The 16,179-nt window shown below is 38.9% G+C and overlaps 1 protein-coding gene across 8 annotated transcripts in view; it reads left to right on the top strand.

The window, feature by feature from the left end:
* The window catches only part of ATP9B (ATPase phospholipid transporting 9B (putative)), a 280,330-nt gene that overhangs the window by 171,731 nt on the left and 92,420 nt on the right, over nucleotides 1-16,179 (top strand). For all 8 annotated transcript variants that reach the window (XM_046672314.1, XM_046672313.1, XM_046672312.1 and 5 more), the window contains one exon: nucleotides 6,849-7,009. In XM_046672314.1, the coding sequence (XP_046528270.1) occupies nucleotides 6,849-7,009 (161 nt within the window). The remainder of the gene's footprint in view (nucleotides 1-6,848; nucleotides 7,010-16,179) is intronic.

Raw genomic sequence — 16,179 nt, 5'->3', positions numbered from 1 at the left:
TTTATTTTGAATACTGAATGACAAATTAAATATACTGAATTGGTTGAATTAGAGATCAAAGTTCTGCTTTTCTCATCAGAAATAGGCTTTCAGAATTCAAAAAAAATAAGCATCACACTTGAGTGCCCTCTGCTGGCTGAGCCACAATATGCCACCCCTTTCTTTTGCTCTCTCCCTGGCTACAAAAGGGTACTTTACAGACAGCAGCAAAATGTCAGCACGGAACGGGGCCGTGAGCAGTGCACACAACTGTATCCAGTATGGCGTTGGAATGGTAGAGATTTGTACGATTTAGTCTCCTTACATCCCTGATTGTCAAATAAACTATGTGGACTGTTGTAAAATAAGATCAGGAGTGCTGTACGTTAGAAAGTTATGGGATTTTCTTAATATTCAGTGCTGGATTTTAGTGTAATTTGTGTACGTAGAGTACAGATTGAATTTCCAAATAATTTCCAGACTGTTCTGTGTATTTTTGCATACTCATTTTTGTTTTAAATGTTGCTTTGATGTGTCACAAGTTGAGAATATTTGTAATAATTTGTAATAAAAATAAAAAAAATTTAACTTTCTGCTAATTTTTAAGTCGCTCTGTTGCTTTAAACTTGATGACCTTTGATATATTGGTTATACTTTAATAAAGTTTCTAATAAGAGGAGGCTGTCAGACAGTAGCTGGCATGAGCAAATTGTCCTGCATGAACAGATGCAGTAAGCCTTAGCTTAGCAAAAACAAATCTGAGATGTGTATATACATATGTTCATAGATAATGTGCTATTTTCTGGTATTTTTAAGGATTGTAAAAAGTATTCTGTTGAGTGGATATGTATCATAGGAAATGCCGAAGCCAGTACTGAAATTTCTCCAGTGATCTGGAAAGTGAGCAATTTGAGAAGATAGCCTCATTCTGCACTCATGAAGCACCTTCTTGGCAAGTAACATGTTTGCAGGTTTTAGGAATAATTTCACCCTTAACATCGTGTCTATTGTTGGCCAGCTGACTGAAGGATTGATAGTGCGTGTTGTCCTAAACACGGCGCTGGTCAAGTTTGTGTAAACTGGCAGTGTTGTTATTTGAATTTGCCCTTGAAGTTCCTCACACTGATATGGAAAGAGGTTTGACTTCCTTGCTGAGGAGCTGGACCTTGCACTAATACTTTTTTTGTTTATGTAAAAAGTATGACGCTATTTTGGTTTTAAGTGTTAAATATTTGAGGGAAAACATCTTATGTAATAACTATTTAATCAGCAAGGGAAAAATGCTGAAAATAGAATAGTCAGGCAAAATGTGTTGGTAGGTGAAGATGTAGGATGTGAAATATTCTTTCAAAATAATATTTAAAATGTTTATTGTGTAAATACAGATTTTTACTTTTAAAAATTAAGATGATATATTGTAACATGAAGAATTGTCACACTGATACTTATGTAGGGAGCTTTTAAAGCACAGATTATTGAGCCAATAGACTAGAATGGCTAAAAGAAACGCTTCTTATTTCGCGGATCAGTGAGGCAACAAACGATAATGGCTCAGACACGTCTACGGCATGCGGCCAGCCTGCGTGTATGACAGACACTTAAGACTTAGTAGTTCATATCCAGAAATGAGTAAATAAGTAAACTTGAGAAGAAGAAAGGGATGTACCATCACTTTTTAAAAACTAATACTTTTAATATAAACTCCAAAATGGAAAAGGTATTGCTGTAATATTTAGGAGTCAGATTTAATGTATTAGTTTCAATTATTTGAAATACAAATGAAGGTCCAAAAATTACTGATTTTTTCTTGTTTCTTAAGATTCTCCTAAAAGTGGAAAATATCTGGCTGGTTTTTTCAAAGATATTTAGCAGAAGTGTGCCCTTTGTAGGAACTTCAGTTAGGTTAAGGTGCAGCCTCACGTCAGTTGTAGTCACAATCCTAGTTCCTGAGTTAGGAGGGCCTGGAGGCCGGTCCACGAAGAGTGTAGCCACTGAAGGATAAACAACATATCAAGTAGTTATTTTTCCCCTCAGTAGCCATTTTTCCCCTCAGTAACCTTTCGTGTATAAAGCTGTACCTCTGCCTGTGGAGAATCATCTTAAGTGAATTAGCTATTAGTTTGGAGGCTTTTTTCTTTTTCAAATTGTGATGTATTTACAGGGAAAATGTAGAACAAATTAAAATAATATTTAGCTTTCTGCAAGAATTTAAATTGGCTTTTTGACATTTTGTATCTTATTATTTTGCTATTCTAAAATATTTCCATGTATCAAATAAGTCAATGTGAGTCTTAAAAGAACGGTAAACATATTTTGATGTTCATGTAATGTTAATCCAGGGGTAATGCCATGCGATCAGCAGTTAGTGCTGCTTAGGCCTTTTGCTCTGTCTGTTACTAAGTCTTTCTAACATGAGACTGGTGCTCCAGTGTGGCATGAGCGTCGATTTCTGAGGGACTTGGTAGCCCGATGACGAGTTTAACTCTGAGATGGATTGGAATGGCGCAGTGTGACAGAGATAAGGGGGCTTCTCATTCGTCCACACGTCCATTAAAAAATAAACCTCACTGATCTTTTCTTGATTAAGTAGGAGAATACCGTATTCACTCTTTATTGTTGGTATAAACCATTATTTTACTGAGAACCATTAGCTGTTTAAAACTTGGTACATAAATTAAAGAGGAGCTAAGTGGATTTGTGATTGTTGCCATTAGTAGCATTTTAGATTATACAGGCAATTATTGTGTTCATTATCCTAGAACAGCCCCTCCGCAGAACCATTGTGGTGGCTTAGACATTATGCACAAATTTTCCCTTGGAGATTAAAATTTCCAGTAGCGTATTTAATTTTGTTATCACAGTTGTTTCAAATAAGACAAATATTATGACAAGTAGAAGAAAATTTGCCTTACTAATATAGGAAATTACAATAAATGTTGAAAATTGCTTCCCAGTGTACTTAATTTACCTTTTCCTATGCAGTCATAATTACTTCAAGTGATTAATAATATATTTTATGTGTGAAAGGTTTTGCAGTCATAGCAAAAGATATCTGGTCTGTTCAAGTGTTTTAAGAAACTTTTTAAAGAAGGAAGAGATTCATATTAACACTCAAGTTACCACCTTCTTTATAGAGTCTGTGACTTTATAAGTTAACTGTTTCTATATTGAGTATTTTTTAAGGGTCCAGATTGCACTTTAGTTGCGTTGAAGAAACTTTTAAGGGATTTTAGAGAAATGAATGTGAAAAAGATTGTTAATTGAAAGTGAACTTTAAAAAAAATTCAAGTATTGAAATATGCCTTTTCTTCTCACTGTGTTTTGTTAGAATTGACCAAAAAAGATTAAGATTATATTATATACTATAGCTTGGTTACAGTTATATTCTGGGAAGAATCATCATAGTTCAGAAAAGACTACTACCTGAAAGAATGCAAGGAACAATCCATCACTGAAAAGTTGTATTTTACTCTGCTGAACTTTTTATTGCTTTCCTTTAAATTAGAAGGGAGTTGGAAAAGACAACATTTAGTCGGCTTCAAAACTGTTGTATTCACTAGTTGAGCAACTATCTTCATCAATTAGGAAGGTATTAATACTTTGAATTATCTGCGTATCAGGATGCAGTAGGCTGCTTTTCAAGTTTCCATCCTGTACGAGGCATTTGTTCAAAGGAAACTTTGTGGTCATTTCTGCCTGGTTTTGCCCCAGCTTTTACAGTCTTTCACTGCTGTGATGCAGGGAAAAGTGTGAGGTAGTGGTTATGCATTTTGCAAGACAGTGATTCTTTATTTTATTACAAAAAAAGACCAACTCTGAAGGCCAGATTAAATCATTCCTTTCACTTTTTAATGGGATTTGGATGAATAGAGTAAAATATGCACTTTGCATTCATTGATAGCATCTTTAGGTTGAGGTAATTGAGTCTTTTTTCCCTGACTGAATGAATAATGACTTCGTCTGACCCTCAGTGAGGCCTGAAACTTAGACCGCCTTTGTCACAGCAAAAGGATCTGGGCTTTGAAACGTGCTCTACTTCCCTGGCTTAATTTTTCTTCATTTTAATCCAAAAACCTATTTTTCTCAATAATTCAAGCATAAACTATGTAGTAGTTGAAGTGGCAGAAATTGCAAGATATTTGTCCTCGTTGTGCTGCTTTCTAAATGGAGTTGATAAATCAGCCACCGTGGTCTTCCCTGTGCGGTTCCCGAGGGAAGCGCAGCCCGTCCCCGGCTGCACAGTTGGGAGGGTCCAGAGCCTCCGAGACGACGAACGAGGCTCCCTGCCAGCCTGCTGTCGTCTGCGGAGATAGTGGGCTCTGCTGGTTCTGTGCAGGGCCTGGAGAGGGAAACCCCACTTCCCACAGTCACTTGGCTAGAAGGTGACACTAGGAGGACCTTGTGCTTCCCACAGAACACTGAAGACTTTGCACTGAAAGCTGGCTGGTGAAGGATCTCGTCTGCTGTCACATCAGAACTGAGTAGATAGCCCGCACAAAAGTGGCGGTCAGGTTTGTTTAATGTCTCCCTAGTTAGGAGTCTGTATAGTGAGTGGCCAGAGGAGACCGGGTTTCACAGGCCTCGGGCTTTCCTCTTGGGGTCTGGTCTGCACAGGGATGGGGGCGAGGCCTGTGAAGGTCGTCCCCCTCCCAGGGCCTTCGAAGGGCCCATGGCTCCCAGCCGGCAGAGCAGACCCTGCAGTGTCCTGATTTGGTGGAAGTAGAGCTTACCCTCTAGACACATCAACCATATCGATCCTGGTCCCTGTTGTCCTTCCCATTGTTTCCATGCTGCTTTTAAAGGCCATGGAGTGTCAACCAGCAGCAGTGCACGTTGTGAGCTCTAAGAAGTGACTTAATCTATAAGCTTGGTTAGAGAAGAACACTTTCCATTTTATAATTCTCTTTTATAGCATATATTATTGGTGGTCATCTTATTTTTCCTACTGAGTTGGCTGCTTCTCTCATAGTTTACTCATCTTTCATAACCTTAGAGTTTAGCAAAAAATGTAGTACACGTTTAAATTTATTTGTTTAATGGATGAATTTTCTTCACAGCTACATTTAATAGATTTTCTGACAAAGTTTTGTGTTTTCTGCCTCACTACACGTTCTAATGTTCTCATAAGAGTTTGTGGCAAAAATTAATGAAAACCAGATATAAACTAAATACATGAGACATGAAAAAGGCTGGCTTTTTATTGGCCAAAGTTATGAATTTTCAAAAGGCACTACAAAATAAACCAAGTTATTAGCTCCGTAATTCTTAAACTTTTTAATTTGGGAATTATAGTATCCCATTTATTTTATCAAAGTTCTGGCAATCCTGTTTTCTTTTTTAGTTATTGTCTTTCAAAATTTGTACCAGATTCGAGAGAAACTCAGATAGCAGATAGGTGACTGACTGACAGGACTCAGTCTCCTGTTAGTGTCATGTGACTCACGAATAAGCAGTTCGCTGAACACATGCTCTGTCTGCCTCGGCCTCAGCGACCAGGTGTGCCTGTGAGCTTGCCAGGGCCTAGGACCCCATGCAAGTTGGCGTCGTCTGGGCTCCTCCAGGCACTTCTGTTAGTAGATGGGTAACACCAGTTAACAGATGAGGAAAAGGAGCTTTGAATAGCGTAAAGACATTCCCCAAGGTCACACAATTAGTAAGCAGAGATTCATATCCAAGTTTGCAATAATAAAAATAATGAGAATAATAGTAACATACAGTAGGCTTACTCTGTACCAGAAGCTGTGTTCCATGTGCTGTGCGTCAGCTCACTTAATCCCCTGAGTCCTATTAGGAAGGTGCAGTTATATCCCTGTTTTACAGATAAGAAAAGTGATGCTCAGCTTGCCCAAGGTTATACAGCAAGTGGCAGAGCCAGCATTCAAATTAGCTTAAATTTGGAGTCCTGAAGAATCTTAATTGCTGTGCGGCATCACTTCTCCCTCTGTGTGATTCTAAAGCCTTTCTACCAAGCCCAGTACCCTCCACCCCACACACTGTATTGCATTGTGGTCTTTCAGCAATGAAACTGAGCAAGGAGAAAGACTTCATGGAGATTGCCAAAGCTCGAAATTGAAGTTGCATGCTTCAGAAGAGCTATATTCACTTCCCTTGTAGAAGAGAGCCGTCTGGGTTGCTAGTTCTCAGTGTTCCCGAGATTCTACACAGATGCAACAAAAATATGAACTAATTCTTATTGACATAATTTTCCCTCACATTTTGCTCAGCTAGTAAATGATCCACAGAATGAATTTGAGTATTGTGTACCTTACTAGGAGAACCTATCATGTAGGATTTGTGCAAATCAAAAAGGTTTTCATTACAAGCTAACTACTCTCTGTTGCTTTTCTTAATTCAGAGAACTTTTCAGAGAGACTCTTGGCAGATGGAGGTGACAGACATCCTTTCCTATTCTTGGGGTCCTCAATCTGAATAAAATCCTTAGGGTGCACATAACATGGGTTACCTGCTATAGCATGTGCAGAGGAAAACACGCATCCGCTCTCCATAGAGCTAACCAGGGCCCCAGCGTCCTCCTTTGTGCCCATCGTCTGATGTCCAGTTTTGTCCTTGTAGGCTGTCATAGCGTCAGCGTCTGGACAAAGGTCTGCGTGTTTTGTGGTGGGACACTCTGGACTCGTGCTTTCTCAGTAGACCTTTTCTGGAAGTGCTCTGGGGATCATGACTCATTTCCAGAAATTCTGCATAAATCTCTAAGAGGCTTTTCAGGAGAAAAGTATAGTTAATACATTTTTGTATTTCATTATAATCAAGGCAAATAAAAATTTGAGGATGTCATAACTATCATGAAATCAAATTGGTAATATTAAGGACATTGTGATTATTGTCTTAATTTTGTGTTTTTCTTTCAGGTTGGTTTGTTGGACCTTGAGCTCAATCAGCTGACCAAAGCACTCTTTTTGGCTTTAGTTGCCCTCTCGCTTGTTATGGTAACCTTGCAAGGATTTGTAGGCCCGTGGTACCGCAATCTTTTTCGGTTCCTTCTTCTGTTTTCCTACATCATTCCCATAAGGTAGGTTTAAGAATTAAAACAAATGTCTACTTTCACTGAATATCATTTTATTGAAATTTATCTTTCTCAATGTGAAAGAAATCATCCTCACAAAACTATTTAGGAAAGAGCCAAGAACTCTCATGAATCTTAAGGAATCCTTCTGTAGAAAATAATATTTTGGGGTGGCAAAATCAGTTTTGTTAGAATAATCTAGAAATCTCATACTTTTCCTTAAATAAATATATTGATAATATAATATTCAGTTGGGAGAGATTTCTTGATAAACCATAAATCTGAATCCAAGAAAATAGTTTTTGTTTATTGCTGATAGGCCTTTTTATTTCCAATGCCCTTGGATCTGTACGCAATCACTGGCATTTTAAAGTTAGCTGTATTTCCGAGATCATCTAGTATATCCGTGAAGTTAGATCAAGTTTTGAGTAAAGCAATCTGTTAATATGAACAGTTGTTCAAAATGATAACTCATCTAACTCAAGGTTGGGATGCGAATAGTTAATGTTAGATGTCTATTTAATTTAAAGACTAGTATTTATAATATAAATATATATAAGTCCATTTTACCTAACAATTGGGAGATGATATTTGGAAACCAAATATCTGATAAGGGGGTTAATATTCCAAATATATATAGAACTCATACATCTCAACAACAGAAAAACTAACAACCCAATTAAAAAATGGCCCAAAGATATGAACAGACATTTTTCCAAAGAAGATATGCAGATAGCCAGCAGGCACTTGAAAGGATGTTCAACATCACTAATTATTGGGGAAATGCAAATCAAAACTACAATGAGATATCACTTTACTCCTGTCAGAATGGCTATAATTAAGACAAGAAATAACAAGTATTGGAGAGGATATGGAGTAAAGGGAATTCTCATACACTGCTGCTGGGGATGTAAACTGTTGCAGCCACTGTGGAAAACAGTATGGAGATTCCTCAAAAAATTAATAGGGGCCAGCCTGGTGGCGTAGTTGTTTGTGCACTCCACTTCAGCAGCCCGCGGTTCACAGGTTTGGACGCTGAGTATGGACCTACACACCGCTCATCAAGCCATGCTGTGGTGTGCTCCCACATAGAAGAACTAAAAGGATTTACATCTAGGATATACAACTAGGTACTAGGGCTTTGGGGGAAAAAAACAAGAGGAAAATTAGCAACAGATATTAGCTCAGGGCCAATCTTCCTCACCAAAAAGAAAAGAAAAAGAGTAGAACTACCATATCTACGATATGATCCATTTATTCCACTGCTGGATATTAATCCACAGAACATGAAAACATGAATGTGTAAAGATACATGCACCCCTATGTTCATTGCAGCATTATTCACGATAGCCAAGACTTGGAAGCAACCTAAGTGTGCCCATCAAGGGACAAATGGATAAAGAAGATGTGGTATACGTACACAATGGAATACTATTCAGCCATAAAAAAGATGAAATTTTGCCATTTGCAACAACATGGATGGAGCGTCAGGGTATTACACTGAGTGAAATGTCAGAGAAAGACAAATACCATGTGATCTCACTCATAAATAGAAGATAACAGCAACTAAAAACAAATACATAGAGACAGAGATTGGATTGGTGGTCTCAGGGGAGGTGGGGAAGAAGGAGCACTAAAGGGGGTCTGGGCACATGTGCGTGGCTTTGGATTGTAATTAGTCTTTTGGTGGTGAACATGATGTAGTCTACACAGAAATCAAAACACAATGATGTACACCTGAAATTTGTATAACCTTATAAACCAGTGTTACCTCAATGAAATAAATAAATAAATAAAATATTTCCACAAAGGATATTTTTAAAAGATATCGTTAATATATATGATTGAACATTTTCTTTTTTTTTTTTTTAAAGATTTTATTTTTCCTTTTTCTCCCCAAAGCCCCCTGGTACATAGTTGTGTATTTTTAGTTGTAGGTAATTCTAGTTGTGGCATATGGGACGCCTCCTCAGCATGGCTTGATGAGCGGTGCCATGGCCATGTCTGCACCCAGGATCCGAACCAGTGAAACCCTGGGCCACTGAAGCGGAGTGCACAGACTTAACCACTCAGCCACGGGGCCGGCCCGTGATTGAACATTTTCATATGAATGAGCAATTAAAACCTAATAAACCATGCATTAAATGTGAATCTAGAATAACCATCTTTTGTAATATAGCATGGAATCAAACAGTATAGAAAGCTTAGGTACAAGGATTTAACCATTTTGAAGAGAAAACCATATCTTTATTTATAGACCAGGTTTCTCTAAAAGTTTGTCTAAAGATGGTGACTCTTTGGTTTACTCGAATCCTAAGTGGAGCTGCCATCTGTTCCTGGGCTCTGCACAGGATGCATGCAGGTCCTTGCATGCTGCTACCGGAACACATGGGCTGCTCTCAGGCATTGTTTGGGATGCAGAGCCTGTCTCTCCCCGCCTCTGGGAACACGCAGTCTGTGGGCGGTCCCTCCTGCAGTGCAGCAGGCTTGCACTCGACAGCCTGAGCGCCGTACACGTGGAGCACAGAGTGAATGTTAGCTGCTGTTCCTGGTGGGGTTGGGTTCCTGCTGATGTCGACTCCAGAGCCTGCTGCTTCACCCCAGGCTGTGACTGTGCAGACATGGCCAGCCTGCCTGCTCAGCCCCATCTGTCCCCGTTCCCACCTCGTGGCAGCCGTACCACAAGTCAGGCCCTCCTGAGCTGTGTGTCTTCTTCAGGAATGCTCTTTCCTAATCCTCACAGAGGCTTCCTCGTCTGCGCGGTGCTCATACCAGCCAGTCAGCTTGCTGTCACATCTGCCTGTTTTCATTCTGCATGTGTCTCCACTGATCCCTGATCCTTGTCTCGCTTACTTTCTGATCCTCCCCTCACCAGGCTCTGAAGGATAGCAGCCTCGTCTGCCCGTTTTCTGCTCTCTGGTGCCCAGAACAGAGCACCTGCAAGTCGTCAGGCTTCGTGGTTGTTGAAGGGACCCACTACAGAGGTCCCATCCTCTGAGGAACTGAGTGCAGATTATCTATTGAGCTGTAACACGTCATCACAGTTATCACACAGACACCTGTCAAGTGCTCGAAGTGGGCTCTGGGACTATCTTTGTCCCCCGGAGCTCCCTGGGTCAGTGGCAGTAGAGAGAATATGACTGTGTTATTTAACACTCATGCCAGAATTCACTCATTCAGATGTAGCAGTCTTTCGTGTGGTTCCCAGTCTGTCCACATTCAACCCAAGTACACAGCTCACCGTCCTCCACCAGCTTGCTCCATTGGACGCCAGCCACTCTCCAGGGCCTCCTGCAGCCTGTCCCCACACACTGGTCTTCACTGTGCATGTTTTCTGGTCTGGCAAGAAGGTGGCTGCGGTTAGAGGCCAGGTGTCAGGGCACCGGCAGAGAGTGCTTTGGGTTAACCATTGTGGGGTTGCTCTTAGCACGCATCTTCGCTAGTGCAGGGCACACAGTCCCCCCTCAGGGAAAGCTTGCTGGAACAGTGGCTCAAAGGAAAGTCAGTTCACAAATGGGATGAGTGTGCTGGCTCTGGTTTTTTCCACTCTTTTGTCATAATGTGGCACAAAGTTCAGTGCCAGACATAGTGTACCAGTGGAGTTTATTTTCCTTTTTTCTGAATGTAGCTCTGAAACCTCCCTTCTATATTACCTACATCCACTCAACTACCCAATTCTATGGACTTTCCCTTCTGATTTAGCTTGCCTTTGTCGCTCTCAAGATCAAGAACCTTGGTGGCATTTCTTCTTTGAATTACTGTCACAGCTTTCCAGATGGGCTCCCTGACTCTAATTGTGGCCATTTCTAGTCCAGTGCCTGCACTGTTCCTTCCAAGAAGCAAATGTAAGCCTGTAACTCCCCATGGCAAAGAAGGCCACGTGCCTCGCATGCCCTGCACAGCCCACTTTCTGTTAGCCTAGGCAGCTGCCGCACTCAGCACTGGGGGCATGAGCTCGGGAGCCCCCTCAGCCAGATGTGAGCCCTGCCACCTCATGGGAGCCCGCCCCCTCATGGGAACCACACCACCTGGTTTGAGCCTCACTGCCCAGCATGAACCCCGTAGCCCAGTGTGAGCCATGCCCCCTGGTGTGAGCCCCACTGCCTGGTCTGAGCCCCACCTGGTACAAGCCCCACTGCCCCATGTGAGCCCCACCGCCCAGTGGGAGCCCCGCCTGGGAGCCCAGCTTGCCTCCTTGCTGTGTCCACAGTGACTGGCAGTGCACGTTAGGTGTTAACACACTCCTTCACTTTCCTTCCTCAACTGCCAGCAGCAGTCTCCTGATCCCTACTTGTTGGGCAAACACATCATTTCTTGTAAATTCCCAAGGTTTTCTTCTTTGCTTTCACTAATCTTGTTTCTCTTCATTTCTGTTGCTTTTATCAGTTCTGAAATGCTATGTGATGTCACTTTCATGACTGCTTCTGTTGTACAGAGCCAGAGTCCTAGTGAGAACTGCACTCCTTCTTTCTTCCAGGGCACTTTTATCTTTAACTGATAGAAACCATTGAGAAAAATCCAAATTTTTTAATAGTTTTTTAATGAAATATTTTTAATACGTTGTAAGCGTTTTTAAACTAATTTTCATTTTTTTCATATTTCAATTATGTATATTTATAGTAAAAAACTAGATAATGCCTAATAACGAGAAGAAAATAAGTATCTTCTATAATTTCACTATTGATAAATTCTTTAAAACCTTTCATGTGTATTCATACCGACTTAAAAATATGAATTTGCACATTTATATATACATATATATACCAGCATTCACACACACACACCCTTTTGTTGTTAGTCTGTGTATCCTTTTTAAACGTCTGCTTACAAAATGAGAAAGGTGTCAGACTTTCTTCGAGTCTGTCTTGTTCTCGCTCTTCAGTCAACAATTTTATATTTAACATGTTGAGTCAAACTCAGAGAGACTTTCTAGACAGAATTATAACGGTACCTCTGTTTAGCTCCAAAATACCTAATGCCTATTTCAACATGATACTTTTCCTCATTTTTCACAGTCTGAGAATGAAATTATTCAGATTTAGCAGAAGGGATGAAAACTATAAAATGTGAAAAGTATAGGATGCTGATTTAGGCAATTAAAGTTTACATTTGATTCAAGCAAGTTATTCATATTTTATGGAAACTTTGCACAGTTTCCATAAAATATGAATAACAATACATTTTAGTATTTTCTAAATATGCTTTGGAATTTAATGAAGGATAGATTTTAAAATACTTTTTTTGTTTTGCAAAGTGCACAGTTCTGGAAAGTAGAGACTTTTTCCTCTAGTGACCTAACACTCTTAAAAGGCTTTTAAATTTAAGAAAGTTAAGCTGTCTTATAGAAATTCTTCTTTACAGAATAAAATATTTTTGCATCACCTGATTCAATTTACCTTGTCTTTCAAGGAAAGTATTACAAGATTTAAATCTTAGTTTTGTAACTCTAAAATGAATGAATATCTCCTCAATCGTTTGTGTCACTCATAACAGAAAGCAAACTGACTATCAGAACCCTTTATAGTACATTTGAAGTTCGTCATTTGGAAACTAGCGGTTACTGCTTTCTTTGGTTATTGCGTCCTTTGCCCATACTCTTTGAAGTGCTGTGTAACCTTGTGGTTGAGAATCTAGAAGACTGTCTTAGTGCTGGGTCAGAGAGGCAGATGTGGACAGTGGAAGCACAATGGTGTTGACGAAGTGATAACTCTGTCCCATCTGAGTAACACTTCAGAACCTCTTGTCAGTCTGGCGTCTTCGTCTAAAGCTCTGAAGTTGATGGGCGTTTGTGTGGCTTAGGAGGCAGTTCCCCTCTAATTCATCCTAAATCAGGCAGCCAAACCAGTGAGTGTGGAGGAGGGCTGCCAGTTAAATGCCCCCACTGTGGTTCTGCCAACTGATCGCCTGGAGGAATACCGAGTGCTCTGCTCGTTCAGCACTCTAAGAGTGGAGTATCCAAAGTGTCACAAGTAAGACTTTGCTTCAGAATTTAGAAGTTACCTTTCCTGAAGTTTTATTGGAGGAAAATTCTTAGGAGCTTTTCACCAAGTTATTATAAGTCAGGTACCCTTTCTGTGACATTTTAAAAGTTTGTGCTACCCTACCAGACATCTTTAGTGAGTCCTCATTTTCCAGGTTGAATGCTCGGGGAAAAGAGTCTTGTCAACCTTACTTAGACCTAGGAGTGATATTCAGGGATTGATGGTTTGGGAAGTTTGCAGCCTATCCACATTGCAAAAGATGCTGATATTAGAAGACTCACTGTTTGGAAAGCATGCACAGGAGAGAAGGCCAAGGGTGTGACTGGACAACCTTTTGTTGACGAGATTGGGTGTGTGGCTCATGGATCTCAGGGAAAGCCAGGAATAGATGGGGCTATCCAGGAAGTCTGTGGAGGAGCCTCTTGTCTGATCGCATGGGCCCCTGTGGCACACACAGGAGACCCACAAAGGTTTTGAGACTGTTGTACCAGCAGAAACACTGCTAGCTTGGTCTGGAAGGAACAGAGACAGGACAAAAAAATATGTATATCAGTATTTCTACTAAATCTGTTGAGGTGATTTTTCATCTTTGAATTTTTCTTCTTTAATATTTTAATATGATAAATCATATTGATTGACTTTCTAATATCATACCTACCATTATGTTCTTTGGGGAAAAATGCAATTTGATGATGGTGTAATATTCTTTTGTGTATTATTAGATCCATTTGCTTGTATTTTTTTGTGAAATTTTTGCATTGGTTTACGTGAGTGAGATTGTTATAACTTTCCTCCTCGTATTGCTCTTTTGGTGTTTAGTATTGAGATTATGCCTGTCTCATAAAACACATTGATGAATCTTCCCACATTTTCTCTTCTCTAAAACATTTTATTTAAAATTACGGTTCTTTATTCTTTGGACACATCAGGAAGGCCAGTGGAGGCTGAACTTTTTGCTGTGGAAAGATGTTCAGCAGAGTTGATTTCTTTAATTGTTTAAATGTATTTCTTAAATACTTATAGTTTAAATAGTTAACTTTAAATAGCTAGAAAACTTGATTTGAAGTTTTTAATTTCTTCTTGAGTCAGTTTTGCAAAGTATGGTTTTCAAGAAATATGTTAACTATACCTAAATATTCAAGTTTATTTACAAAAGTTTGTTCATGTTTTCCTGTTCTCTCTTTTATATGTATAGGATCTGTGGTATTGATCTTTTTTGCTCTTGATACTTATTTCTACCCTTTCTCTTTTCTTTTTTTCTTTATCCCTCTTCCAGTAGGTTTGTCGACTTTAGCAGCCTTTTGGAAGAACCTACTGTTGGCTTTATTGATTCTCTATGCTATATAAATTTTTCTGTTCTGTTAATATTGCCTTTATTTATTTCCTCTTACCTTCTTTGGTTTGTATTCTTAGCTCTTGAGACAGATGCTTAATTCCTTAATTTTCAGCTTTTTTTCTCTTTTTGAATATATGCAGTTGAGGGTATAAATTTCCATGTAAGTACTACTTTAGCTGCATCTCAAATGTTTTAATATGTAGTATTTTTGTTATTGTCAAGTACAGAATATTTTTTAATTTCCGCTGTGATTTCTTCTTTGACCCATGGTTATTACAAAGCTATTTCTTAATTTACAAGCATTTTTGAATTTTCTAATTGTATCTTTGTTCATATTTAGCTTAATTGCATAATTGTCAGAGAACATACCTTTGATTATTTCACATCTGTGAAATTTGTTGAGACTTACTTATGGGGTCCAATGTTCAGTTCCTTTTTATAAACATTCTGTGTGTATTGAAAAGAACTTGGATTCTGAATTGTTGGTTGCGGTGTTCCATGTATGTCCATTAGGTGAAGATTGTTAATCTTATTTGCTGGTTTCTCTATATCCTACTGATTGTTTTCTCTGTCTTTCCTAACAAGTGCTGAGAATTGTGTTAAAATCTCCCATTAGTGTTGTGAATTTGTCTGTTTTTCCTTGGGATTCTATTTTCAGTATTACGTATTTTGTAGCTTTAGTATTACGTATTTTTATTTTTGTATATATATTGGATATATACAAATTTAAATTATCTATTTCTGCTGAATTAAGCATTTTGTCATGATAAAATGACTTTCTTTATCTCTGCTAAAGCTTTTTGCATTAAATTCTACTTTGTTTTATGATAATATAGCAATACCAGCTGGCTTTAATCTGCTTGAGGTATCTTTTTCCATCTTTGTACTTTTCAACCTCTCTGTGTGTTTATATTTACACGTGTCTCTTGTAATAGCATAAAGTTTAATTTTTATCTACTCTGATGATTTTTTTACTATTTAGTGCATACACAATTGTTGTAATACTGTCATTTTGTGCTTTTAATATGACTGATCTGTTCTATGTTTTTCTCTTAACATTTTATTTACTGTTTTTTATAATTCCACTTTTTTCTCTTGTTAGTGTAGAAGTTTTATAAGCAGTTTTCTGTTGTTTTAGTAGTTATCCTAGAAATTAAAAACCTTCTTAATTTATCAAAGTCCAAAGTTAATTATTTTCATTGCATGTCACCTTGGAAGCGTTTACCTCCATTTACCCTTCTGACCTTGTTCTAGTTCTTCTCAAACCCAAAGATGTTACTGTTTTACACATTCCCTATTTATTTGATTTACCCATGTTTTTGTTCTTCATTTCTTCCTGCATTTCAGACTTTCAATGTGGAATGATTTTCCTTCTGTCAGAAATTTATTCTTTAGTTTTTGTTTAGTGCTGGTCTTTGTTGAGAACTCTCTAGACTTTTGCTTGGCTTTCCTTCTTGAAAAGTAACTCACTGGTGGGTGACTTCTAAGCTCTCACTTAGCTTTCACTCTCTCCGGGCTTCCACTGTTGCTGTTGAGTTGCCGTCTTTCCTCCTCCATCTCCTCCTACCCTTCCAGCTGCTTTTAGCTTTGTTCTTTATTGTGGTATTCTGCCCTCTGCTGTGATGTGTCTAGATAGAAGGGGCTTTTTGGTATAATGTTTAGGATTCTATGGGCTTCTTGAATCTGTAGATAGATTTATTGATTCTAGAAAATTCTCAGTCATTATCTCTTCAAATACTGCCTTTGCCCCATTCTGTCTTCTTTCTTTCAGGGACGTCAGTTCAATGTTTGTCAGACATCCTCACGTACTGTCTGCTTCTCCAGTTCTTACTTTTGCATTTACCACTTTTTTGTCTCCA

This window comes from Equus quagga, chromosome 9 (assembly GCF_021613505.1).
Source record: "Equus quagga isolate Etosha38 chromosome 9, UCLA_HA_Equagga_1.0, whole genome shotgun sequence".
In the NCBI taxonomy this organism is placed as follows: domain Eukaryota; kingdom Metazoa; phylum Chordata; class Mammalia; order Perissodactyla; family Equidae; genus Equus; species Equus quagga.
This window is presented reverse-complemented; position numbering and strand designations above follow the sequence as displayed.